We start from the raw sequence: 27,040 nt of genomic DNA, 5'->3' as shown, positions 1-27,040 counted from the left end.
ACATTTTTTCATCTACATGTCATCTCCAAATGTGCCCTCATCTGATCTGTATCTTTTATTCTCTAGTTATTATACTGGTATTCTAGGATGTTCAAGTCTCCTCTGCTAACAGACATACTTTTATTTCATTTTTACCTCTCCTCAGCAAAAACTATTTTTAATCAGTTTCAGCTGGTTGATTCTCTCACACCAAAGGACACAGGAGGTCTTCAGCTTTCCTAAGATTTCTTTGCTCAACAGAGAATTTCTCTTTCTGAAACCATATACTTCAAATTGTTCCAACTGTCTATCCACATTTCCTCTGCCAGCTTCAAAACTTTTGCCTTATAGACATCTACAAATCTTCTCCTCTCTCTGTATAAAATCATATGAGAAGCAGGATCTTCCTCATTCTTTGCTTGAAGTCCAGCAAAAACAAGATTCCATCAACCAAACCTGTACATTAAATGAAACTTTCTTCTTTCAAAAGGTCTACACTACTAGCCTTTCTCTGTGTGAGTAACATAAAATTTTCTCCAGTTTCTGTCTGTGAGCTTGGTTTAAATTACTACCATAAAGACTGGTACATAGCTTACAGTCTGCCAGCCCTGCTCACACACTGAATGCATTGAACTTAAGAGCTGCTAAAATTAATTAGCTTCCCAGATAGCTTCTGTACCCTACCCACTGAACCTGACACAATAAACACATTACACCAGTGTTTCAACTACACATGGTGAAAATGGCTCATGTGAGACACTAGAGCATTTAAACACTGACACAAAAGTTCTTCACCAAAAATCTTCACAGATGTGTGCTGACAGCAGAATATGGGTAAGGTTCTGGCAGGTCATGTATGACTGGTGCATTGTCAAGGATACTGCTCTTTCTACTCTGAGCTTCTCCATCATGAACTTTTTTCTGTTGTACTCCTGTCTCCTCCCAGACATTAGCTGTTTCTTCTCATCTCTTTCCACTCCCTATTCTTTCAGTACCATTTACAATACCTAATCAGACCTAGTTCCTTCTCAGCTTTCTGCCACTGCAGTTTGAATGTCTTTCCCAGGCATTCACTTTCTCCCCTTCTTAACGCTCTCATTTTTCCCAGCTTCATAACTCCAGTATATTTAGTGGGGAAAGGGGGAGGTAATTCTCTCTTTTCCAATACATCTTTCTCCTGATATTCTAATGTCCTGCAAGTTCCTAGCCCCATCTAGTCTCTAAATGCCTGTTTCTGGAAATGTTAATTTCTCCCTCAGTATCTAATGTGTTGTACAAGCTTGTCCTTCTCAAATGACTTCTGCCCCAAACACCAGACTCTACCGGTTCTCAGTACTAATTCCCAATTCTAGTATCCCCCTTCCATGTGTGAAACCATTTCCATCTTTCTATACTGTTTATACCTCTTTCTGCTCTTTTTTTGTACTTTAGGCATGTTCTCTCAGCTCTCTCTTAGGCTTATGCTACCTCAAAACTGTGACTGTAGTTGGAATCTCTAGAAGATCTGGGCTGTACATGTGTGGGTGTGTTCTTACACAAATGTAGAAGGTTCAGTCTTGACTCAGAAACCATCTACTGCCAAGTCCATTTTCCACTGCATGCTAGCACAAGGACTTCTCAGGCACAAAGGGCGACCAGAACTTGTGAATGTAAGCAAAGGAATATATCATGCACTGCAGGAGAACTTCAGAGATCGTGAAAATTATCTGGCTAAAACTTTCCAAATAAATCCAATAGACTGAAGATAGATTAAAAAAAAAAAAAAAAAAAAAGCGTGCACTGTGAATAAGGCTGTTTTCTCTCCCAATATCTCCTCCAGTCTGTTGCATCCTTGTCCATCCAAACCATATACGCTATTGAGTTCAAGAGACTTGTTACAGTGAAATTTAAAAAATTAAAATAGTATTTAATATAAATTTTTTACATATAACTGAAATTTTGATCACTTGCAAAAGTATTTTATAATGATAGTAAACCAAATATTTTATTTTAAAAATCCTGTAATCAATTCATATGTTTAATTTTCACTTCTGAAAAAATGGAACATTTCCAACAGTAAAATTAGTTCTGAAATTTCTTAAATTCTATACTGAAGTAATTGGCATATATTTCTTTAAATATTAAACCTGTGTGATTTCTCCATGTGGAATTACACATCAGTTGAAAAAAAATATAACTCATCACTTCAAGAAACCTCTCATCAAACTTGTTCTTTGATGTGGTATGTGATATGTCTGTAGCATTTGATGATTCACATTACAGTAAATAATATACTGACCATGTGTTGCAAGTTACGTAAATAAGTAGATAAATTATAGGCTTTGATGCTAATAAAGCACTGTCCCAATATTTTGTAAGGGGATGGAGATATTTTCAGTTAATATTTGAGGTTCCTCAGGACCCTTTCTGCATACAGTGCATACATATCTCCTTCTGGCTTAATCACACTCATTTCTTATGACTATAGGCCATTTAAGCCCCACTTCTTTTCCTTTTACTAAAGGGGAGACTGCTAGTTTAAATGCAAAGATTTGTGTGATTTCTGTCACTGCAGACAACTCAGACAGCTACAACAATGACAAAGTGCTGGAGTGGGCTTGGCTTATTATTCTGCATTTAAATTTGAACAGCAGATGAAAAAGAAGTGATAAATTTATTTGGTGGCTACCTACTGGTTTCTCCAGTGAGGACCTCTGACTACATCAGGCATTTAATGGGATAAAAACTTTTCTTCCAAAACATTTCAGATCTGATTGCCAATAAAGTCAGCAGGTATTTAAACACTTATAAATCCACACATATTTTCTTTTCAGTGCTGAAATTACCCCAGTCTTTAGGAAGTATACACTATCAAATACCCTGAGACAATAAAAGCAAAAAATGCAAGAAAAAACAGCTGACAAGAAAACACTGGGTCTGCTTTATCTGTGAGAACACATGGTAACAATGATTATTATTTATTACTTGATCCTGCTTCAACCCAAAACGTACTTGGCAACATTTGAACACAGAAGAAAACATTGTATTCTAACACAAAATAGCTCAAAGGCTTAAAAGAGTCAGACACTTCAGCAGTCTGTAGTTGTGGAAATGGTCCCGAGAACATTAAAGGAAATCTCCACTCACACCATTTGCTCCCCATCACCGAGTTTTAATCAAGACCAGAGCTCAGAGGACTTGCTAAATTCCAAGCACTACAACTGTGCACAGTAAGGAGCCTGTGATCAGCTGTCTATGGCTTACTCTTTCACTTTCTCAATGTTCTTAAACACCCTGAAGCAAAGCCAAAGATTTACCAGAGATTCTCTAAGCTAGTTTGACTAAACTGCCCTTTGAAATGTAAATGGAATTTCCCCTGCTACGATATAGGTAAATGGAGGACAGTGCTGTCTATTAGTTAATCAGGCATTTTGTAGTATAACTTCCCAGTTTATCTCTACCACCAAACGCTCAGCTGCACATAGCATTCAAAACACCTCTTTCTTCTGAGTATTACCTTTCCTCCAAAACATTTCAGTCTTTAAATTTCGTGTTATTTGATAAAATTTCTACATCCCATACCCTTCAGTCCAGTGTTTCCACCTCTGCAGTAACAGCACAGCTGAGGATAACAGCAGTAAACCTACCTTCCCTTTCTGTATTATTTTGAAGAAAAAAGAAAATGAAGATCCCATTAGGAGCTGGATTGGCTGGTGAGAACAAAAGGAGTTCTTATCCAGAGGGATCCAACTTGTAGTCAATGAACACTCATCAGTCATAGACACCTTTTTTTACCAAATCCAATAAACTTCACAAAGTTTCTCTAAGCAATCTAAGTAGTGAAGGTGTGAGCATCCTCTCTCTCCTGACCTTCAATATTTAAGGCTGGATGAGATTGCACACAGCATATTTAAGAGTATGAAATGCTCCTCCTGTTTAGTGAGCTAGTATAGCTAATATGTGTGTATAGTTTATACATGGCAATGTAAAGATCGTCTAATATCTTCTGTGCTCATTTTACTACAATGGATGACACTAGCCCATAACATAGAAAGAGATGTAACTTTATGGGACAGCATTCATACCTCTTGCATGAGGAATCATACTTATCCACTAAGAGATGCCTACCATCCGCTTTTTAGCTGGCATATGGCAAATCATGTTTCAACAATGAAAAGGAAGTGCAAAGCAAGAGAGGGAACTAGTGATGAAGCGCCTGCACAGTACAGGTAACTAAGACTACAGAACACAAGCTACAGACTAAGGCTACAGGTCACTAAGATTATGTGAACAGAGATATATATCAAATAAAGCTGGAAAAAAATCACATGGTGATAGGTCTGCTCAAAGAACATAGCTTGTGCAAAAGTGAGACAAATAGATTTTGTACTGAAGGAAGAGTAAAACATCACCAGTTTGGCACTGAACCATAATGGGGGTAAATTTAAACAGAAAAATCATTTTGAGGACTCATGTTGCATCTTCACAGATCACAAGCCACATCCAGCTTGGCCTTGAATACTTCCAAGTATGCAGCATCCGCAACTTCTCTGGGCAGCTCATTGTAGTGTCTCACCACACTTATCTAAAGTTTTTCCTGTGATGCAATCTAAATCTGCCCTCTTTCAGTTTAAAGCCATTCCCCTTTGTCCTATCACTACATGCCCTTGTAGAATGTCACTCTCCAGCCCTCTTGTCGACCCATTTTAAGTACTGGAGGGCTGCTATAAGGTCTCTTGGAGCTTTCTCTTCTCCAGGCTGAACAGTCCCAACTCTCTCAGTCTGTCCTGACAACAGAGGTGTTCCAGCCCTCTGATCAAATTCACATTCCTCCTCCAGAACTGCTCCAAGAGACTCACATCCTTCTTTGTTGGTGGTCCCAGAGCTGGATGCAGCACTGCAGGCGGGGTCTCACAAGTGCAGAACAGAGTGGGAGAATCACGTCCCTTGACCTCACACTGCTTTCTGTGCAGCCCAGGACACGTCTGACTTTCTGGGCTGCATGAGCACATGGCCAGCTTATGTTGAGCTTCTCTTCAACCTGGTATTCAATGATTCCCTTAAATTGTCATAGCTAGATTTGCTACGGATAACTGCTCTGGCATACGAAACTTGTAGGGAACATCAAGATACAAATAAAATACAACTGAAGAGCAACCTGTGATTTTTCTAAGTAGTTAACACTCATTGCTGATATCAGCTGGAGGGAAATCAAGACTCAAAAAGAGTAATCTATCTGCATACATCATAGCTTAGATGCTACAGTCACTTGAGCTTTCTCATGTTAGATAATGCCTCAGTGCTGCCTGAGAGAAACAGAAGTGGCTAATTCACTCTATGAAATTATTCAGTCTGTGGTTACCTTTCTCTGTCTTCCATCAAACTTTAAACAGTGCCATGAATTACAGAAGTTTTTGTTATGTGAGCACTGAAAAGCAAGTAAATTTTTCATTATTAAAAAAACACAAGCAGAAAATGTAGTTGACCTTTGAAGGGACACTGCCAAATGCGGAGTCTCATTCCACTCACTAATAAAAGGTAAAATAGAAGTTTAGTTTGTTTTTCTTTTACAAGTATATCACAGCACAGTCTTAATCATGAAGCTTTGACATCTTTGTAAGGCAATACTGTGTTTTCAGAGGCATGTAATATATTTAAAAGAGATATTTTTAATTGTCAGCTTAATTCTGAGAAGACAACTCTGAAGACATGGCACAATTCATCTTGACTCAAACGACCTCCAAATATGACTGTAAACTCACTTGCCATTGCCTGAAGGATGTTCAATTTCTAGAAGAAATAACCAGAATAAAAATATTTTTTTCTAATTTTTAAGGGGCAGTTAAGCACTTTGTAGACCACCCAGGAAGAGAAAGGCATTTCAAACACCTCCTTTTGAATAATAACAATTTTATAACTCCTGCTTTACCTCGAGGTAATGAGGACATCACAAAATAGACATGTCAAAGCCACCAAAAATTTACATCATATCTTAATACTCCTTGAAAATACATACCATTAGGGCTATCTTGAATAAAATGCAGTAAAACCATAAATTTCAAAATACTGCTTATTTATTTGAATGTGTCGAATGTATTATTCACCTAACTCTTGGTAATAGTTAACATTATTCATCAGAAACCACAGGTAAAGTGATTTGGTTCTTATATACACTGCTGGATATGACCAAGCAGGAAATTATTTGCTGAACAGTGTCACATTAAACTGCAACACTGAAATGTGACATATTAAACTGAAATGCTTGCCTTTTCAAAAAACACTCCTAAGAGTGTGGTGAGAATAGCCATTCTGCCAAATCAGTGTCAGGTCTTCTATATTAAAAATGATAAAAAAGCCACGGTTCAGACGCCACACTATGTCACCTTTCCTGAACCCCACATGATAACTTTGGAAAAAGGATTATGGAAATCATGTTGAGGTGCAGCAGATAAGGTGCACTTACATGAACTGCATTTTTCAGTTGGTTTTGTGTACAATATTGACAGGTAAAAAAATGAGTACTGCACCATCCGTCCACTCCCTGGACCCAGGAGTCTTCCTCCACACATTTCCTCAGTCTCTGGTACACAGGTTAATCTGATCCTTGTAGAAAGCCACCTTTCAGGACTACACTTCAGCATGTAACTTGCTAAAACCAGTTCCAGTTCTCCTATCTACCTAATGATTCTAATTCCGAAGGCATTTTGGGAACCACGGAAAAACACACGGCAGCACACCTCTGAGGTGCTTGATATGTACTTGTGTTCCCAGTGCTATTCCCTATCAACTATGACCAATGACTACACTTGCTTCTTATGGCTGAACACCCAAATTTCTTGTACTTCCTTGGTTAAGTGGTAAATCTTTGCATACATCCATAGAAAGCAGCACAAAGAGTCAAAAGGAGCTCACTGCCAGAGGGCAACTACCATCCCCAGGTCCTTCTCATGCTCCTTAACTGAGAGTCACCCCAAAAGCATGGTGCCAACTGAACAGCTCACAGCTTCTCTGGTAAGGCAAGACCATATCCTTGGTTTGTTCAGAAGATGCCCTGAAGAAAGATTCCTGTGGTATCTGTGGATACCACCTTGATTAAAAAGGTGTCCATCTGAAATGGCTATAACTACACTTAGCAGGAAACTTGGATTTTCCAGTTGTAACTTCCAGGTGACTACCAAGCCCAACACTGTAAGCAGTGCTCCTTCTTAACTGAGACGTGGACAATTCCCTCTGCTATTGTTATCTTATATTAGTTCTTCATGTGAGCAATTCAATGTGTCTCTTCATTTAAGTTACTTTGAAATTCACTCAATTGAAGTGACTAAAAGCAATGTCAAATGGAAATCGGGTATAAGAGCAAAAACCAATATAAAACAATGTGTAATTACATGCTGTTCTATGGAAGTCCAATATTACTAAATATAGAGATTAATACTGAAGAAAATAAGATCAGTGGGAAATAACATACTACCTTAAGGTATTGGTCATTCATTTCTGGGTACCTTTATCAAAGAATCAATTAATCTTTTAAGAATTTAATCTTCTTAAAAGGTACACAGTCTACCGTTGTTACATACAGAGTATTCATGTTTCAGACCGAGATCATCGTCTGGCTGCTGGCTAGATGTCTTAGACCTTCTTGGCTATTTACACTGCAAATTTTTCAAGAGAGTGAATTTAACTCTATGTGTGTAGTTCTAGGTAGGGAGCTGACTGGATGCCACTCTAACACAAACAATCGTTGAAAGTGCTCAGCACGTAGCAGGATCGCTCCTGAAAGGTCCAGGTAGGGTCTGTGCTGGCATTAATATGAGTTTCCATACTGACAAATGACAACAGTTAGGACCCAAAACATATTACCAGAAATAAAACAAAACTGAGTTTACCAGCTTACTAATACATAGAACCAACTATCACTTTCAAAACTGAATTTTATTGTATTTGCTAGCGTAACTTGCAGTCAAGTATAGCTCAATTATTTAGTTGCTTATTTCCCCAAAACTCCTATTTGCATGCATTAAAAAAAAAAAAAAAAAAAAAAAAAAAAAAAAAAAAAGCAAAACACCCAAACCTAGAAAAGTCTTTTTTCCTATCTAATGATTTTTCAGGAACTTTGAGTCTCTCTTCCTCCATTTTCACTCATACAAAACTAGTAGGAATTACTGACAGATATGCTGGTCACACCGCTATTATTATGTAACAGGACTTGCATGTAGCTTCTTATAGGTCTGCAGATACAGATTTAAAATTAACTGGTTAGGTTTTAAATATCCCATTTTATCTCGATCTACAAGAGAGCTGGAATAAAAATAATTCATCAAACTCTCTATAGAACATTGTTTTCACCATTAATGAAAATTCTCAACTTTTTCAGATGCTTTTCAAAATCACTCAGCTGTAGTTTGCTAAACTAGATTCTGTCAGGTTTTGAAGCTAATAATTGTAAGCATATTCATTACTATTTCATTTAGATTTTTAGAAAAGATGCTTCTGTTCATTCATCTCTCAACAAAGCTTAGAAACTACACAGAACTTAACTGTAACATGGCTCAATTGTTTGCTGAGATTTTTATAGTAGCTCAAATATTTAGCAGTTTACTTGTAAACTTCTTTGCCACAAATGAAATAATCAGAAAATATTATTTGCTGCTTGAATACCTTGGTTAAAAGTTTGCATATGCAAACTGCAATCCAAATTTTTTATGAAAAAGTGATTGAGTCTGATGAAACATAAAAACTGGAGTGTGAGACAAATCTGAACTGCCTATTTCCTCCTGAAAGCACAATACAGTTTATTCTATATAGCTTTTTAAAACAACTATTAAGACCTGTGTGGCTCTTATCCATGATTCTAAAGCAGTAATGTGTAGAGATGTTTGAAGTGCCATCACTAGCCAGACTTAAACATTGCCACTTGAATTTCTAAGTAAATTTGGCTGGCACTCACTATAAATGATAATGAAGACGTATGGTGAAACCCGCCCTTTGGAGGGGTTAATTGGGGTTTTGCCATTTATTTTAACAGGACCAACATCTACCCAAGATTTATAAAGTTCACATGCTCTAATACATACCAGTAGACACAGAAACACAGTATTTTAGCTCATTCAGAACTATTTCATGTCAGCTAGCATATGACAGCTATAGTAAGCATCAGAGTGGTAGCTTAGCAAAAGTTGCCTACATGCAAAGGTTATCATATGTCTGAAAAAATTACACTGAAGTATTAGCTCTCCTGTATTTTATTTACCTACTTGACAATTATGCCTAGGATTCTGAGAGGTGAATTAAATTCCCTCTTCAGCTCAATTCCACCTGCAGTTTGAGCTGTTGGCAGCGATGAAATGTCATCCTGGTCAGCCCTGATACACTCAGCCCTAAAGCAGCATAGGACCCTTTCACTGACCAAACACAAGGGTTCCCCCCACACTATCATCCTTCAACCACTGAGGGGGCAAAAGGAGCAGAAGCAAGACCTTAATTTCATTCAGTGTCTATGAAAAAGCAAAGGCATTTTTTTTTATTGTGATGTCTGTTTAATTCATTCTAAACTCCCTCTAATCAGACTACTTAACTCTAAAGTGCACAGTCCTGAGAAGAATATCACACACTGCATTACCCTTAAGAAGTTCAAGGGTTACCAGTGTATCTAAAAGCTTGTCAGGAAGACAATATTGACTTTGAGACGTCTTAGGATGCACATCTTTCTATTTACTCTTTTTTTATGAATGATTTTTTCATTCATCATTTCAGCTACAATTGCCATTCTGTAACTAAAATAAACCAAAAGTTTTTCTTTCCTTTGCAAATTGTCAACGGCATTAACCTTGTCAAAAAAACCTACAAGAATGAAATCAATATAGCAATTTAAAGACAAAATTGGCAGGCACTATATTGTACTTGGACGCATTCAGTAAATATCCTCATATATCAATCTACCGTCATCAATGGCAATATTCTGAAACCTACTAATGTTGTTTATTACATTTGCGGTGTGAAACGCCAAAGTAAGTACAGATATCGGTCCAGCAGATGAAAAATAACACGGAGATAATATCTGACGTGCCTGAGAAGCACGAACTAGTGACTCAGGTGTCATTTAAACGCGCTGTACTTCCAGCACGGAGAGCGGCTGCTCTATAACCGATACGCTACCGGCAGTGACTTGCTCGCCAGTGCAGAAGCCGCAGCGGAAACTCCGGGATCCACCGTGCCCCGTCCCCGCGCTGCGCCCCGACCGCCAGCTCCGGGCAGCAGCGGCCGTCCCTCGCCCCTTCCCACGGGGTGCACCGCACACGCCGCCGCAGCGGGTCGGATCTCCTACAACCCACTCCCTCTCCCACCTAAATTTTTGGGTGCAGTGCCAGCCAGAGACTGTGTTCCCCCCTGTACCCCGCTCCCGCCTGCCCCGCGGGTTCGCTGGACCCCGGCGCCTCTCCCGCCCCGCCTGCCCCGGGGCCGCTCTCCCGGGGGCGGCGGGTGGGAAGGGCAGGCGGCGAAGTTGCCGGGACTTACGGTGGCAGCGCTACCGACGCTGGTGCGGCACCTCTCCCGGCCTCCCGTCACCTCGGGCCACCTCCGCGGCGGCTCCGTGCCCACACCGGAGCAGCCCGGCCGCCCCTTCACTCCTCGGAGGGGCGCATGGCGCTGCCCGCTCCCCGACACCCGCCCGGTGGGTCTCCGCGTCCCGGAGGAGGCGGACAGGCACTAGCCAGGGTCGAGCCCCTCCGGCGGGGCTGCGCCTCGGGAAGCATCTGCCTCCTCTCTCCCGCGACGCGCCCACTCCCCGCTCCACCCCGGGCGCGGCGGGGCTTCGCGCCGACGTCGGTGCGGGGCGGCCGGAGCCCGCCCGGCGGCGGCGGCGGAGGCGGCAGCGCCTCCCCCGCCCCCGCCTCCCCGCGGCTCCCGGCGCTGCTGCCGGCGGGGCGACCGTGCCGGAGCCGCCGCTGCGGGGGCGGCGGGGAGCGGGGCCGTGCGGCGCTCCCGGCACAGCGCCCGAGGAACGGGGGTCCTGCTGCGCGGGGCCGAGAGACTCCCGGCCCAGGGGCAGGGACGCGTCCCCCCTGCCCCTCGTCCCCGCGGGGGAGGCGGGGTCGGCAGCCCGGCCGACTGCCCTCTGTACCGGGGGTCCCTTCCGTGCGCGGCCGGGAGGTCCCGCTCCGCCATGGGCCGGGCTCTCTCCGCAGCGAGGGTGCGTCGCCCCGCAGGAGCTCGGACCCTGCGATGTCAGAGGCCCGGCCGGCGACCTCGCCTCCTCCTCCTCTTGGAGGAGAAGGTCTTCAGATCCCAGCCAGCGTTGAGCTTCTATCGCGGGCATCTTTTGGAAAGGAAAGCCTGGGGAACATGGGGCGTGGAGTGTGGGACCCCTGCGATCCGCACCTGGGCGGGCGGGGCGCTGCCCCCGCAGCGGATCGAGCGTAGCTGGGGCCCCTGGCCGCCCCGGGGAGGTTGTCCCGCGTCCTCCCGTCTGCCCCGTCTCCTCTGATGCTCTTCCAGCTTGCATGAACCATCTACCTACCGTCCACCAAGCTGGGGAGGATGAGCAAGAGGTGGCCGCAGCATTCATCCGACGGCAGAGTCACCTAAATTCCCGTTTCTGCTCCAGAAGTCATGTAAATGTTTTAAACTAACTAACTCTAAGAAGAGGCCGAGAAAGACCTGGTTCCAAGCACCTCTGGGCACCTCTGGTCTCCTCAGAAAAGCAGACCCCAGCTACACGGGCATCCAGGGGCAATTGAATCAACACCCCGCCCCCACCCCGCGGAGAGCGTCGAGTGGTGGTGCATGAAGTAGTGCAGGGGAGGACTTTTCTGCTATGACTGTTGCAGGCTGCCCAATATTTAAATATCCAGAGAGCCTCAGTGAGGGTGGGAGCCGGAGCGAACGCGCGGTGATTCACCTCAGCACTCCCGACGAACATGTCAGCGCGGAGAGCAGGTAGCGGGGTGTCTTCCCAGCAGGTGGAGTCAGGAGGCAAACAAACTTGCTCAAAAGGTACCGCCACCCGGCTGAGGACAGCTTTTTTCTTTCGGGTTTTTTTTTTGTGTGAAGGATGTTGCTGCCATCAAATAAAGTGAACTCTGGCTTTGAAGTCGCCTGGCTTACTTCAGAACGGAAAGTTGGCACCTACTGAAGCGGTTCTCAGGTGTTTGTATTCGATCTGCCACTTTCTCTTACAGACTGCAGCCAAATTTTGCAGCTTGCCTTTCTTACAGAAAGCTGTGTTCAAAAGCAGCTGGCTACCTTTTTGCAGCTCAAGCCATTCTGAGATGGGTGAGAGGGACAGGAACAAGGGAGCTTAGTGCTCAGAAGGAGGTGCTGGGCTTAGCATGCACCAAGGTCCAAGAAAAAGGAACTTCTTGCCACTTTTCACAGCAGATGATAAAAGAGTTTCTCCAGATAATACCATTGAAGAAAATTTGTCCTACATGACATTGGGGTGGGGGGGGCAACCATAATAAGAGTTGCGGCACTCAAAGAATACTGATGTAAATTGTTATCCCTTTAGGATTTAAACTTTCACTGTTGGTTTTATCCTTTTATCCTTTTATCTCTTGTGGAGACAGCAAAGAGAAACAGTGGAAGCTGCTTTTATGAGGTCTCATAGTGCCACAATTGCTTCACTCTTCACAGCATTCTCTGGTAGGAGAAGTTACATCAGGGGATGCTCTCATTAGCTGCACTAGGTCTGGCACCACGGAGCAGCACCCCTATGGACTCACTGCAGTCGTGTCCCTCTCATGCTACAGCTGCCCCGAGGTGGGCTTGGGTGAGTCACAGTTCTAAATGCTTCAGATGTTTGTGGAAGAGGAGCTGCTCAGAAGCAAAACCTTATGCTGAGAGCCTAGGGAAAGCAGGAGGCTCCCCCTTCCTGCCACTGCAGCAGTAAATTGAAAGAGGTAAAATAGAGAGCCAGTTTCTCCCAAGGTCCACCTATTTAGGATTGTTTTGTATGTTATCCAGCTAATGTTGCTCATTCTATGATTGGAATGCATCACATTTTCACTGATGGGTTTTATATTTATTTCAAAACAGATTGCATGTTGCTCTGTTTTCTTAGTGAATAGTGTTCATCTGCTTAAGTATAAATCTGTCATCCTGTAATCTGGAAATAGCTTTCCTAAGGTTTGGGAGTTTTTTTAATAAACTCCCATTTTTTTAACCATCACCTTGACACAGAAGCAGCAATTTCCCCTGTGCCCCATGGGACTGCAAGCACGAGTACTTACTTCTTAGAATGTGTGTGAAATACTGATCCCACCCATAAATAACTACTGGAAATTATTAACTGTACCTCAATGGTTTTTTTTTCTGCTTGTGCTCAGGAATCATTAGAACATTGAATTCTGCAGAGAAGAGGTTGAGCTAGTGTTTTATATTGGGATATTATAATTTTGCTTTGTATTTGAAAAGTGAAGAAAGTCCAAACCTTCCAAAATTTCAGTGATTTTTTTCTGTCATGAGGGAAAATATTTTTCCACACAGTATGTAAAGTTTTGCAGTTGTGTAGTTTGTTTCATTTCCACCATCTTTTATTCTTTAAATATATTTTGTTTGCCTTTAATGGTTCTAGAAGTAAGGATGCCACTTGTGACAGGCACTGTCCTTATTTTCTTGGTCAGGTGAAGAATTTGAAAGAAAACTTCCCAGCTGGACCATTTCCACCATCTTTTATTCTTTAAATATATTTTGTTTGCCTTTAATGGTTCTAGAAGTAAGGATGCCACTTGTGACAGGCACTGTCCTTATTTTCTTGGTCAGGTGAAGAATTTGAAAGAAAACTTCCCAGCTGGACCTATGAATTGTGTAGAGATATTTCCGAAATCTTTTGCAGATGCCTGCATTGCAAGCTGTTTGGAGACAAGTTATTTCCTGTCATACTTTATATCTCGTTTTTGCTTGGCATGGTGTACCCCATAGGAATTACTCTGAGCACAGTATTATCAAAGAAGAGGTTGTTCAGATTTAGTTTGTTTGAAGCATGGGAAATGTGAGCATTGAGCTGTCTACAGGAGACTGTAAAGGCATGCTGTATCTTTTGATAAAAGGATTGTAAATAATGCATTTGAGTGAGGTCTACATTCACCACTTGGATAAAATACTGGAATTTGTAAAACACAGCATTTAAATATAAAGGGTAATACATCCACCCTAATCCAGTTCAGGGTCAAAAGAATGGGAATTGCCATTAGCTTTAGCATAAGTTACATCAGTACCTATAAGGCTTCCATAGGAATATTTAATTATTTACATACAACTTGGTAATCTTCACTCCTGGAAGTGACTTGACTGAAAACTCTGAGAACAGTTACAGCACTATCAGCAGCAATGCAGGCTTCCAAAGACTGCCTGCTGGAAAACACATCAGCTCTGTGAGGGGGAAATTCATGGAGTGATTATAGCTGTTGTTCAGACCAAGCATTCCTAATGAGATAATTTTTCTTTTAATTTTCAGGAAAAGAGATCACTCTGGAATTAGGGGTTTGCAGAGTGACAGGTAAACATATTTAAGAAGCTACTGCTGGTTGCAGATGTCCATTCCCAACATGAAAGGCAACATCAGGAGAACTACAGAAATGCTCGAGTGGCTGGAAAACATATGAACAGTTTAGACTAGGATTATTTAAACAATAAATAATAATAAAGAAAAGTGTTTTATTTCTAATCCCAGAAGCTATCAAATTATTAAAGAACTGTCTTTTTAAGACAGCTCTATCCAAAATTAATGATTGCTTAATTTTTTTGTCAGCTTTGTTTTGTAGAAACCTGAAAAATTAGGACTTGTGTGTTTATCCAACATCAGGCATCTCATTAGAATGATGTAAAATTGTTTTAATGTCACAATAGATTTATTTAAATCAGTTGCTTAATGCACAATAATCTCAGTATCTTTCTTAATGTACAAAAAAGGCATGGGTAATTACATTTGCCTCTTTGCTTAAATTTATATTTTTTTTTTATATTATGTCATATAATCTCCCCGAGTTGATTCTTCAGTTCACAACTCAGGACATTCTAAGAGGATCTCCAAAACATTTTGAAGTGAAGGAAAAAAAACTCCTGACATATGCCTCTAGAAGAAAATTTGTTGGGTTTTAGTAGGCTTTTTGGATTTTTTAAAGAACAATGCATTCAGTCAGTAATTCAGAGACACAAAAGCAAAGAAACAGAAAATGAAAAATACAAAAAAATTACTTGTATGCAAGTTTTCAAAGAATAAACAAAAACAAATAGAGACATTCCAGTTGTTAGTGTTTATGCCACATTCAATTTTCTCTAGAAGAGGCTATTTTAATTTAGCAATACTTGTTTTTATTAGTACAACGCTCAGTAATTATCCATATTGGTAGCAGAAACGCAGTGGGCTTTGCTCGCACTGTGTAGAGGAGGGAAAGGGAAAGCAAATAAGATAATGAAAATCTAGGGATTGTTTCCAAAGAGTGGGCATCTGATTCCCTCAGAATGAACAAGTATTTTCTATCTTCACTTGGAATCCAGCACCCTAGGCTTCATTAAGCCAGTGTGTAGCTGTACATGAGTCTAGAGAGAACCTCAGCCAAGCATCACAAAGAAAAACTCTTCAGAAGAATTAAATGCACTGGCAGTTACAAGACATGTCCTCTCTGGTGCTTGCACAGTACATAAATCATAAAATATTCTAGATTACACAAAATTTCCCTGGAAACTATTTAAGAGCCTTATGAGATGTCTACAAAGCACCAGCAGGCATATTTAATAAATCGTACATACTTACAAAGTCCCATCAATGTAAATTTTAACTTAATTCAAAAACGTAGTTTAAAACAAGAAATTTCACATTATTTGAAGTTCCAGGTACTGTAAGAATCTATTAAAACTCAAGACACAATGATGTATTTTCATACAGATTAAATTTTCTATCTTTGCAAGAGTGGCCTGGGGTCTATGTGTCATTAAGGCTTTGCTTACCCCCTCAGTCTACTTTTTAAACTAAACTAAAGCAGTGCTAAAAGTTAATACTGGTTTTGTAAAAAAAGGTGAATTTTGGTTCAAATCCTGACTCTGCTAGACAGAAATTCATATTTCTGATTAGCATGGCATTTTAAAAACTCTTCTTGCCTGAAAAATATAACTGTAATAGACACATAATTGATTAAAGCCCGGCTTTTGACAGTAAATGTAGGCTTAATCATTCTCATTATCATCATTTGTTTGTCACTCAGTTTGACATGTGTAAAATTAGGTTGTGGCCCTCCAAACAAGTTGGTGTGTAGAAATCTCCTTGTGTTGGGTGTGGAAGTTCTCCCACAGCATCATGACAAGTGACTGACATAGAGTTCCTTGAGTGCAGAGATGTTTTCAGCGTGGAGGTGTTAACTGTAGTCTTTAGAGGGAGGCGCTGCTGTCTCCCACCCACAGAATGCCTGCCAGAGCCTTGGGATCACACATCCATGCATGTACTTGAGCACTGAGGGGCCTTACACATGCTTGGCCATAATGGCATGTAGTACAGGGAAGCTGGGAAATGTTTCAACTGCCTTTATGGCTGGTTATCACAAAGATCCATTAGAGAAGAAATCTAATTGATTTTTCTGAGCTTTTTAAGCAAAGATGATATTGGCAGAATTCATTGGAAATGGGTAACCACCTTTATGTGATATTTAGAGACAGCAGCTGAAGAGGAAAAACTTCAGATAGTTTTGTCCAGATACATCTTATTTCCCCTATAGTCTTCTCCTTTATTCTGCAGCCTGTAAGGAATCTGCAGAGTAGGGATTAATTTTCATCCAGCACCATAATTATAATCCATGTGAGTCTAGAGGGTTTGATTAGCATGAGAACATCAGCTACTACTTTTATAGTTAAACTTACTGTAAGGAATGGGGAGCAGAATTATGAGTAGATTTCTAAATATACAGGACATATTAAAGAAAGTACGATGAGAATGTTTGCATCTCAAAGAACTTAAATATAGGTTCTGATGACAAAACAAGTAAGTGATTGCATGCAGTTGGGGCCAAACACTAGCCTGGAATAGAGATCTAGCAGGAAAGCACTACAGAGACAAAATTCATACTTATCATGTTGATTCACAAGACAAATTCACCTTCTCACTTCCACTGTTATTCTGCTCTCACTGCCCTTCACACATGCACACAACTGACATATTTATTCCAGTATGGTTAGTAATTGAATATATTTGACACTGTTTTTCCCGTAACAGCTGCCCGTTTAAATCTCACCAACCAAATTTCCAATAGAAATTAAGTGTAGTTATTGAGGATCAGATGCTCAGAGAGAGCTGCAAATCACAGAACACAAGTCTTGAGGGAAATGTCTGAGCGTAAAAACGTTGCCTACCTTCGTCTGAACCTAATGATTCACTTTGTACAGCAGAGGCATAGTACAACCCTTTCCTTACCTCTTTATCATCAGGAAGCTTTTGGATGCAGTCATGTCTAAAATACTCCTCTATGTTTTGTTTTTAAACACTCTGCTATTTCAAAGAGAAAAATAAATCCTAGGAAGAGAGGAGATGCAGTAGTTATCACCTTCGTAAGTCCAAACCGGTTATTTTAGTTATTGCTGAATATCAAAAAGCAAGAATATTAGAAGTTTTCAATCAGAGGACTGTCAATGCACTTCATTGTTTTGGACCTTATCTCTAGAACAGATTTGGAAGATGATTTAGAGGTTTCTTTCAGATGACAGTGAAAAATCTGAATTTTGCACAGAAATAACAAATGTCTCAGACAATAAATTGCAATCCTGTAACTTCCTGTATGTTGTGGTTTTAGCAATTTTTTTAATGCTGAAACCTTTCTTATACTGTTACTTTTTGCTGCCAGGACCTAAAAATAAAAATATGGCATAGTTTTCCATACTGTTATGTCTGAGTTTTCCATACTGTTATGTTCTGAGTTGTGCTTCTCCCCACAGGGGCTTAACAAGGTCCTTCTTTTCTAATTCTTCATAGCCTGATTTTTGTCGCTTACAGAATGTGAAAATAATTCAAATTCAGGCAGTCAATATATCCAGAACTGTCACTTCTTTCCATACTACTCAGGCATACACATGTATACAATTGCATCTTTATTCTTTAGTGATATTGATCCAATTGTTGTCCAGTGTAATGTTCCCCTCTGAACTGTAAGCACAAGTTAAATGTTAGCTGAGTACTCAAAGAAGTCTGCAAATCACAGAAAATAATTTGAGACAGATGTGCTTAAAATTTCTGGTCCCAGTTTGAGCACATGGTGTGAATTCATTAATTATAATTTCCATACATCCTTTCTAAAGAGGGTGAATTCTAAGGCTATCATTAGAGGTGTGGTGGGACCAGTTTGACTGCAAGTTAATCTTATGCAAATCCTGGTCTTTTTTGAGGCTGGCATAATTTTTCTAAAGGTAACATCACTGAACTCAGTTTGCAAGGAGATTTTTCCTAGTGATTGATGAATTTTGTTGGGGCATGGAACCTGGCTCACCACATGTCTCTATGAGCATGAAGATGAGTTGGAAACTGAGGGTCAGTAACTTTTAAAACATAAAGAGTTTAACACTTATATTATTTCCATATTTATTAAACCATAGTCAAAACTAAAACCTTTGTGGGTTTCATTCTTCTAACAGTGATTCTATTTACTGCAAATGCATGAGATGATGTGTGGTATGAGTTGTATATTTCAGATGACACAATTCTTGTTAAGGATTTAGGACATTCATTTAAAGGTGTTTCCAATCCCTTCCAAAGAAAGTCAGACAGGACATAATTCCCTTCTTCCCAGAGTAACTTCAGTCACACATCACAGTGTCATATATGTCATTTAATAACAAGAAGCGCATCATGTCCTGATGGCTGAACTTGTTTCTGCAAGCTCATTTTACTTTCCAGTATAAAATGTTAATGAGATATTCTTTCAGCTGTTTAAGATTTAATAAATCATATTCCTGTGAAATGGTGAAGGAATCTGCTCTTTTTGATATGTGTTTTCATTGATGTTTTCTTTGCTATATGGTTTGATTTTTTTTCAGGATGAGGTTGAGAATGCAAAAAATAATTGAAAGACAGGGCTACAGATTTTGATTATTTGTCTGTTTCTTTTTTGCAGCTATTATTAAGCTGCTAGAGATTTTTGTGCCCAGAGAAAAACCATTATATCAAGATGAATTTTCTTACTATAGAATGTATTTAGTTCAGAAAATAAAGCAATCCAAATAGTGAAGATTTGTTAGTGGAACCATGTCTGCAGTCTCTTGGAAAGGATTCTTTCCTCTGAGTTTACAGCATTCAAGTTGGGAGTCTATCTTTTGTTTCAGCAGCTATTACAAGAAGGATGTATAGCATCAGCCTCATGAGGCAAATGAAAAATGTCTAACTGGAATAGCTCAGTGAAAGTTGACAGTGATTCTTTCATTGGCATCACTGCTAGGTAACTTCTGAAAACAAATGGCACTTACCTAGTTGTCTAAAACTGGGTCCGAGTACCCTACTGAATATTTGCTCAAGAACTCAGTTCCTAGTGCTCTTTTATATCTGTAGAGAAGAGTGACGAGAGACAAGCAGAAGTGCTGAGCAGAGTTTTGCAATGCTTTTGTGTATATTATGCTGTTTGTAGGAAACCGATGACAAAATTGGTTGGATTTTTTTTTTTGAGACTGAATATATTGTACCAGCTAATTTCTGAGTGTTCTAACTGCACACATGCTGTACTATCTAGTTATCTAGGTGACTGAAAGAATAGTTGTAACAAAGAATTATATTGAAGTTGCAAATTTCATAATTTGTGAGGAATATAAGTACTAGATGAGGAACCAGGCAAAATACTACTTTGAGAAGGAAGACTGGGGAGGAGAGAAATCTCCTCCTACTTGTCACCATTTTTCTGCTTCATAACTTTGAGATGAAATCAAAACTATTTTTCTGGTAATTTCTAAGAGACAGGATGATGTGGGATGCTGCCTTGGCCCCAACATGCAGGAAAGTTCATCTGATGTACTTATTGTGCTAAATACTCACTTCTAGGTTTAGATACACTGATTTCCTCAAAAGTCATTTAGGCCATGCAAAAGGCAAGACAATTCTCTCCATTGCAAAAGCACAGTAAGCTATGTGGCAAAAAAGGTTTAGAAATTGTCCCAGACATCTGTATTTTCCTGAAAGATAGTTAAAGGCTGTTTCACACTGAGGAGAGTGAATATGATGGCTCCCTGTTTATCTTTGCATCTGCTTTGATGTCCTGATCTGGATGTGATAGAAGGGAACTTGCATGAGTTGCGCTCCAGGAGCCTAAAAGTCCTTTTCTGATTCTACTTCTGGTATTTCTGTGGTAGATTTTGGTGTGCTTTTAAAATAAAAGTTTATTTTCTTCCAATTTGGCACTCATAGATTGAAAACCCATCACCTTTCTTTTTTTTTTCTTTTCGCCAAACATGTCTCTAGAATCTCTTTGTCATTGTATTTGAATTATTTTTTTATTTAATCGTCTTCATGCACTTTTTTCTCCCCTGCTGTCTTTTGGAGCTATTTGAGATAGATAGATAGATAGATAGATAGATAGATAGATAGATAGTGTGCTAGCAATGAGCAAGAGGAGCTCTTGGGAAAGTTAAGAATTAAGTAAGAGAAGATTATTTTTTTCACAGCTTAAGTATTTTTTTTCCCCTACCTGAAGATGATTTGTGATTCCTGACCCACAACTACTCAGTGTCCTGCTTTGGGCAGTTAGTATGGAAACCACTAGGAAGAGCACAGCCAAATCAAGGAGAGCCCAGGAAATGCTTCAGCTTGTATTTGCCTCTAGAGGTCTCCCAACTCTTCTTACTTTTGAAAGCCCAAAGGAATGCATTTGTCACCTCTGTCAACTGCCTTCAGCCTGTGGTCTCTCTCTTTCTGGCCATTCCATCATGCCCTTCCCCTCAAAATCAGCTTTGTAACATTTGTGTTTCGTAGTTCACAAATACAATTTTATCTTGTTGCTACTTAGCATTACTATACCCTGTCAACTGACCGCAGCGCAGCTCAGGCAGAAAGATTTGTTGCTATTTTGAGGAAAAATACTGGGTAGTGCAGACAGTTTGTGTCATAATAAAATCTGGTGACTATAAATGAGCATTTAATTGGTGTACTCCATGAAAACATTTCCAAGCAAAGTGTATGCAAAACTGAGTGGCATTAAAATGCCTTTGCGGTACTTGTCAGCAGAAAAATGGAATCCCCACAAAGATTTGATAATGCTCTTGCTCCACTGCTTATAGCATCTCAGAATGTGTCAGCTGGAAAAGCATCTCTTCCATACTTCTTTCTTGGGGCTGATGGCTGGCTGACTGCCCCAGCTTTTTCAAATGGGATTCAGGAGTTATTTGGTAGGGGTTACTCATCCTTCTTCATACTGTTGTTTCACTTAGGTGTGACTTCCAAGTGTTTTTGTCGAATTTGCATCAGTGAGAAGACAGATTCACTCACTGAATCAGTCCAGTATAACACTTTCCTGTTAACATGATCCAGGAGCAGACTGAAGCAGAACAGGGTGGCATATCATACCACCCATTTCAATGTGAATTTAGACGTATTTTCACCCTCTGTGGGAGAAGAACATGGCTGCATTCAGAATGCCAGCAGCAACTCAGCAGGAGCTGCTGCTCTCACACAAAAGACAGAGGCAATCAGGTGCTTCCTGCAGGTGCTGTGGAGCTGCTTGCTTTGGATTGCTTCCTCTCACACCAGCAGGATGCTTTTGCTCCTGTCCTGAGAAAAGTGGGTGCTGGCTCACAGCCAGCAGCCTGGCAGCAGCAAATATCTCTCATGCCCCGTGTCCCTGGGAATGAAGGATTTCTGCTCACTCTCACATTTTAAACACCAAATGTAAAAGATTAAAATGGCCAGCCTAATTTAAACAAAGGAGACTCTGAGGCATCCAGGCAATCAAAAAAAAAAAAAAAAAAAACAAAAAAACAAAACAAAAAAAAAACTACATTTAAAGGGCAGTCAGCTAGGAGAGCAAGTTTTGCAGGTTTTTGTGAAAAATTGGAGGAAAACAGGAACATAGAACATGCAGCATCTCAAACACATAGTAATGCTGTTGTACCCCAACTGATGTTTCATATCTAGAGCCCTGGGATGGAGACAGATTTAGTTAACTAATTATTGTGTGGGGACTGGGAAAATGCTATTTATAAATATCTATCCTGTTTCAGTAGAAAATAATTAGAAATTTGGAGACGTTAGGGTTTTTCATAGGGTACAACGTGCTATGAAGAAAATTTGTTCCCAAATCACTAGAAAATCTGCATAATTCTGCAGATTATCTCAATAATCTGCATAATAAATCTTTAAAATAATGTAATATTATTTTAAATATATATATTGGATGTCTTAAAGAATGACATTTGAAATTCATTTCAGAAGTAATTTTGGGGCTAGGAATTTCCTAGATTTTAAAAATTTTTCATTAAAATATTAAGAAGCATGTGGCCATGGCCATTTTTAGTCTAATGCAAATAAATCAAATTTTGGTTGTTATTTAACAATGTTTTAAAGTAGAGTTTTTTCTTGGTAAATGAATTTGGGTGGGCACTTTAAACTTTTGAATGATCCCTAAAATTAATAATACTTGATTTAACTTAGGGAAAATTTATTTAAGAAAGAAGTGGATTCAAGCCTTTCTGCAACAATGAAAAGAGGCTGCTAAGTAACTATAACTATAAGGTTAGTGTAGTAAGGAATTCTCACTCTTCCATGTTCATTTAGCTTTCAAATTTCAGACCTGGATGGGGAGCAATGAAGACTGTTGCTCTGGCTTTAAATAAGACAGATGCTTCTTTCTGAACAACTGTATTCAACCATTAAGCAGCAGCTAGATAAAAAAGAGACCAACAATAAGCTGTGAGAGGGATCAGCTGCCAAACAAGTGTGGTCTAAGAAGATGTAAGGTAATCTGCTCAGTCTGAAAAATACCAGGGATCATTAAAAAGGAAAGCAGATGCTGATCACTTAGTTGCTCCAGGTAAGAAGTCAGATGTCACAGTATTAACTATGAGTAACCAAGATTTAGGGATTCATATCAGGAAGGTTTTTCTGGTGGTTAGGAGGGTAAAGGAGAGGAAGAGATTGTCTGTAATGTGTCAAATCTTTCTCACTGGAAGATCTGAAGAGGACCCCATGGAGTCCAAAATAGCCTGTATAGTCTAGTCTCCTATGACTAGGTAAGTCCTCGCTGTGCCCAATCATCTCAGACCAAATAAACACCTCCTTCCCATTCTTAATCATCTCCTTCCCATTCCCTACCCTGTTTTCCAGGAAAAGTAAAACAAGGTGTAAGCCACAAAGCCTAGAAATAAAAATTTCTTGCAGCAGATCTCTGGTTCAGCTGATATGGAAGGGTGCAATGGTGAACTTCCATCAGAGGTTGCAACTATTTGCCAGCAGCCGTCATGGATTAGGTAGAGAGATAAACTGCCTGGCTTCTCTACAGATTCTTTTCAGTCCTATTTTTTGGTGATCTGCTGCAGAAAATAATCAGAGACAGGTTTGAACTGACAGCCAAACTGGTTGATCATCATCATGCTCCTTCATACAGAAAAGTGGAAAACACATCCTAGCACAATATTGGTGCCCCATAATGGAGCTGTGTGGAGGTGAAAAGGTATTGTCAGTTGTAGAATTAGGCACCTAGTAGCACAGGTAATATTCTGACCCACCAGTCCAGAATGCCAAATGTTATGTGAAGCTTTCACAGCCCTGGGGATGATGGGATAGGAACAGAAAGAAGGTAACTAACAACTTTCTCAAGTGCTTGCTTGAGTATGGAGACACTTGATAAAACAACATTTCAGATTCTCCTGTTAAAACTTTGCCTTTGAGTGAGAAATGAATTCATTTTGATAGTTCCAATGGAGATGGGAAGATAGGCCTTGAGCTGCTTAACCCTTTTTCTCTTGCTCCCTTTCTTTCCCTTGATAAACTTGTGCCTGCCCACCAGCTCTAGAGGGATGAATATATGAAGTATTTAGATACTTCAGCAATGGCATGAGTCCCCTAGTGCCCTTGGAAATGTCTCTATGGGCTTCTCCTTCACTGTCCTCTATACTTCAGGAGTTGACTCCGAACAGAAAATTCTTGTAAACTGAATTTTCAGTTCTTCTAAATTGAAAAAAATGTGCTGAAGCTGTAAAATTCCATCTTCAGAGCTGGTGTGAGTATCTGCTCTTGGAGACTTTTCCATAACTATGCCATAGGTAAAAAATAAGGCACTGAAGAAACACTCAGAATAATATTCTCATTTCCTAGCTATCATTTTAAAAACAGCTCTGAGTATTATGCATTGCATGTTAGACATAAGAAAAAAAATCATCTGCCAGCACAATTTAGAAAAGCTGATGACTTTAAAGACTTTCTACACAAGGCTGCCACTGATAAAAACTTACTGTGACTCAGCTTTGCTTTGCGTAAGAGCAGGTCATTTTGCTACTTACTGTTGATTACTGGATTTAAACCCCTCTGAGATCTTCCAAATGTCTGTGAACTGTTACTGTTAGGAAGTGCATGTTAAATTGCAGATCTATTAACAGGAAAAGTGATTTTCAAGGACTGGTTGATAAAATTTAAAATATAATTAAAGATGCTCAGGTCCATGGATATAATAAATGACCCATAATAAATGGATATAATAAATATTTTTTCTTATTCTACTGTAAAGCAAAACAGCATTCAAGTCCAGGGTAAAACCAGGTGAAAATATTTTCTTTAGTTAAGGCTATAAAAGGTTCACCTACTTCTGTATACAAAGCAGGAGAGATTATCTGCTTTTGTGTTCAGTATTACACCAAAGAGTAAAACAAGCATGTTAAGAGATTAAAGTCATTAAAAGGCTCCAGAAAAAAACTATTTGTTCCAAATCAGCTCATGCACATATATCTAAATATAAATATTATATAAAGACTATTCTATACTATATATATTTAATAAATGAGTGTATGTGAATAATTCCATACTAGACAGAATAATGCAGCTGGGTGCAAACTGGGCCGATGGGGACCAGGTCTGGGTGCGTCCATGGACAGCAAGTTGAGTACCAGTCAGCAGTGTGTCCTTGCAAGCAATGAACATAACCAGCAGGTCAAGGAATAGGCACATTCCTGGAAGGCACTTCCAAGGCCACACTGGGAGCGCTGTGTCCAGATCTCTCTCTTACAAGGTCGGACTTACAAGAGAAGGAATGACAATTTTGAGACTCCAGCAGAAAACCTCTACAGTGGGCTGGAGATGGAGGACTGAAGGAGCTGGTTTTGCTCAGCCTGGAGAAGAGAAGACTACAGAGGGACCTGATGTTTTTCTCCAACTTCCTAAAAGTGTATTACAGAGAAGATGAAACTCAACTTTCCTCCAATTGGCATATCTATTAGTCAGGATCCTGCAAAACATGATCTAAAGTGGAAATTACACTTCCTGTGGACAATTCTATGATTCTTTTGTATTCATCTGGTCTGCTTTCAAAGTTTTTTTAATGATGTAAAATCTACTATCTGCCCAGAAAATCTATTGCAGTGCTTTCTACAGGAGTGAAAAAAGTGCTCAAAGCAACTGTATATTGTGAGTGCACTAAATCAGCTTCTTGAAATATTTGCAACCTTTAAATTGCAGTGCTGTGACAATGCCTATCAGCCAGAGGGTGAAACTAAATACACTGTATTTTTTCTAACTGGCTTGAAGGAAATGGAAATAGTAATTTAAATAATGGAATTACATTATCTAATGCAGGAGTTAGCAGCCTATTCCTTGCGAGAAATGGGATATGTATTTCAAACCCCTTTGTCAGTCACAGTGTTAAAGCTTTAAAAAATTAATGATTAAAATAGATATGGCTGAAGAACATATGAAATTATTTCATTCCTTCAAGTAGTTCTCCATTTCTATGTTCATAAGACAGGTAAAAATATACTTGAAATACATTATTCCTGATTTATGATATTCTAGGAAGTTAATTGCCAAAAATCCAATGTTGTATTGCCCAAAGATTGTTTATTTGGATATTTAAGATGAACCCCAAAAGCACATGTTTCTGAAAAAAAAAAAAGCTGTAGAATCTTAATCTTAAGAAGTACAGGTTTTTTCCTCATTTTTTTGATTTTTCACTGCATTAGATGGTATTCCAGCACCTAATTCTCCTAGTTCTCACAGGAGTACTAACAAACCTTTCATAAACTTCCAGCTAATTTCGACTTCATTGCCCATCCTCTTGCTCACTTTTTTTTCATGTTTGTTTTAAAAGTAATGCAGATCAACCTCTTTCTGTATAAGAATGACTTTTATTTATATCATTATATCTGGAACATGTAGTTTGTTCTCTTGCCCTCAATAACAGGCAGATACCATCAGCTCAGTGGTCTCCAGAGTCTCATATTCAGCATGTAAGTTGAAATGCCATTGTAAACAAAACAGAAATGTTGTTGAAGAGAAAATAATGTTGTACAGAAAGTGAGTATATGAAGTGTGTATCTTCAGTAATCACTGAAGTCTATGTTCATCAGATGTGTGTATGTCATCTCTTTATACTTCCAAGTCTCATTTAATTTCCACTGTTAGTGACTGTGGCTGAAAGATTTTTGTCTGTAGTCACTGAAAGGACATTGTTTCTACAGAGGATCAAGACTCATCTTTTCAAGTTCCCCAGTTGCGTGCTTAAATTTAGTAGTATTATTCTACCAAATAAAATGCTTATATTAAGAATGGCAGAATCAAGTTGTCAGTTCCCAAGAGAAATTAGATAGCTGATTGGGGTTTTTTTCCTAATAAATCCATCTCTGGCACTCCCCGGATTTAGAGTATTATCCTTGTCTACAGCTTGATCCACTCAAGAATCCTGTGTGCCATGCAAGTTTGAGGTTAAGCTCACCCTTCACAGGTGTATAGTTCTCTGTTCACACAGGGTAATCATGAAGTGCTGGCACAGCACTTAGAAGATGTGGAATTGAGACCTCTAAAAGTGAATCTTACCTTTATCTGTTGCTAAAATATTTTTCTAAGGCTGCTACTTATCTAGATTTTACATTTCTTGCAACTGTTTTCATGAACAAGAACACATTCAGCCTAACTTTCAAAAGT

The 27,040-nt window shown here is 39.7% G+C and overlaps 1 protein-coding gene across 2 annotated transcripts in view; it reads right to left on the bottom strand.

Moving 5' to 3' along the window:
- The window catches only part of CALCR (calcitonin receptor), a 158,909-nt gene extending 147,315 nt beyond the window's left edge, over nucleotides 1–11,594 (bottom strand). Inside the window, exon 1 of one of the 2 annotated variants that reach the window (XM_068211045.1) lies at nucleotides 11,477–11,594. In XM_068211045.1, the coding sequence (XP_068067146.1) occupies nucleotides 11,477–11,520 (44 nt within the window). In that variant the 5' untranslated portion in view covers nucleotides 11,521–11,594. Of the gene's footprint in view, nucleotides 1–10,473; nucleotides 10,594–11,476 lie in introns of those variants that run through there. The other variant, XM_068211053.1, reaches the window with a different exon arrangement.
- Between the last annotated feature and the right edge of the window lie 15,446 nt (nucleotides 11,595–27,040).

Source organism: Anomalospiza imberbis, chromosome 1 (assembly GCF_031753505.1).
Source record: "Anomalospiza imberbis isolate Cuckoo-Finch-1a 21T00152 chromosome 1, ASM3175350v1, whole genome shotgun sequence".
Lineage (NCBI taxonomy): Eukaryota > Metazoa > Chordata > Aves > Passeriformes > Viduidae > Anomalospiza > Anomalospiza imberbis.
Note: the sequence above shows the minus strand (reverse complement) of the source record. Positions and strands in the feature narration are given on the sequence as shown.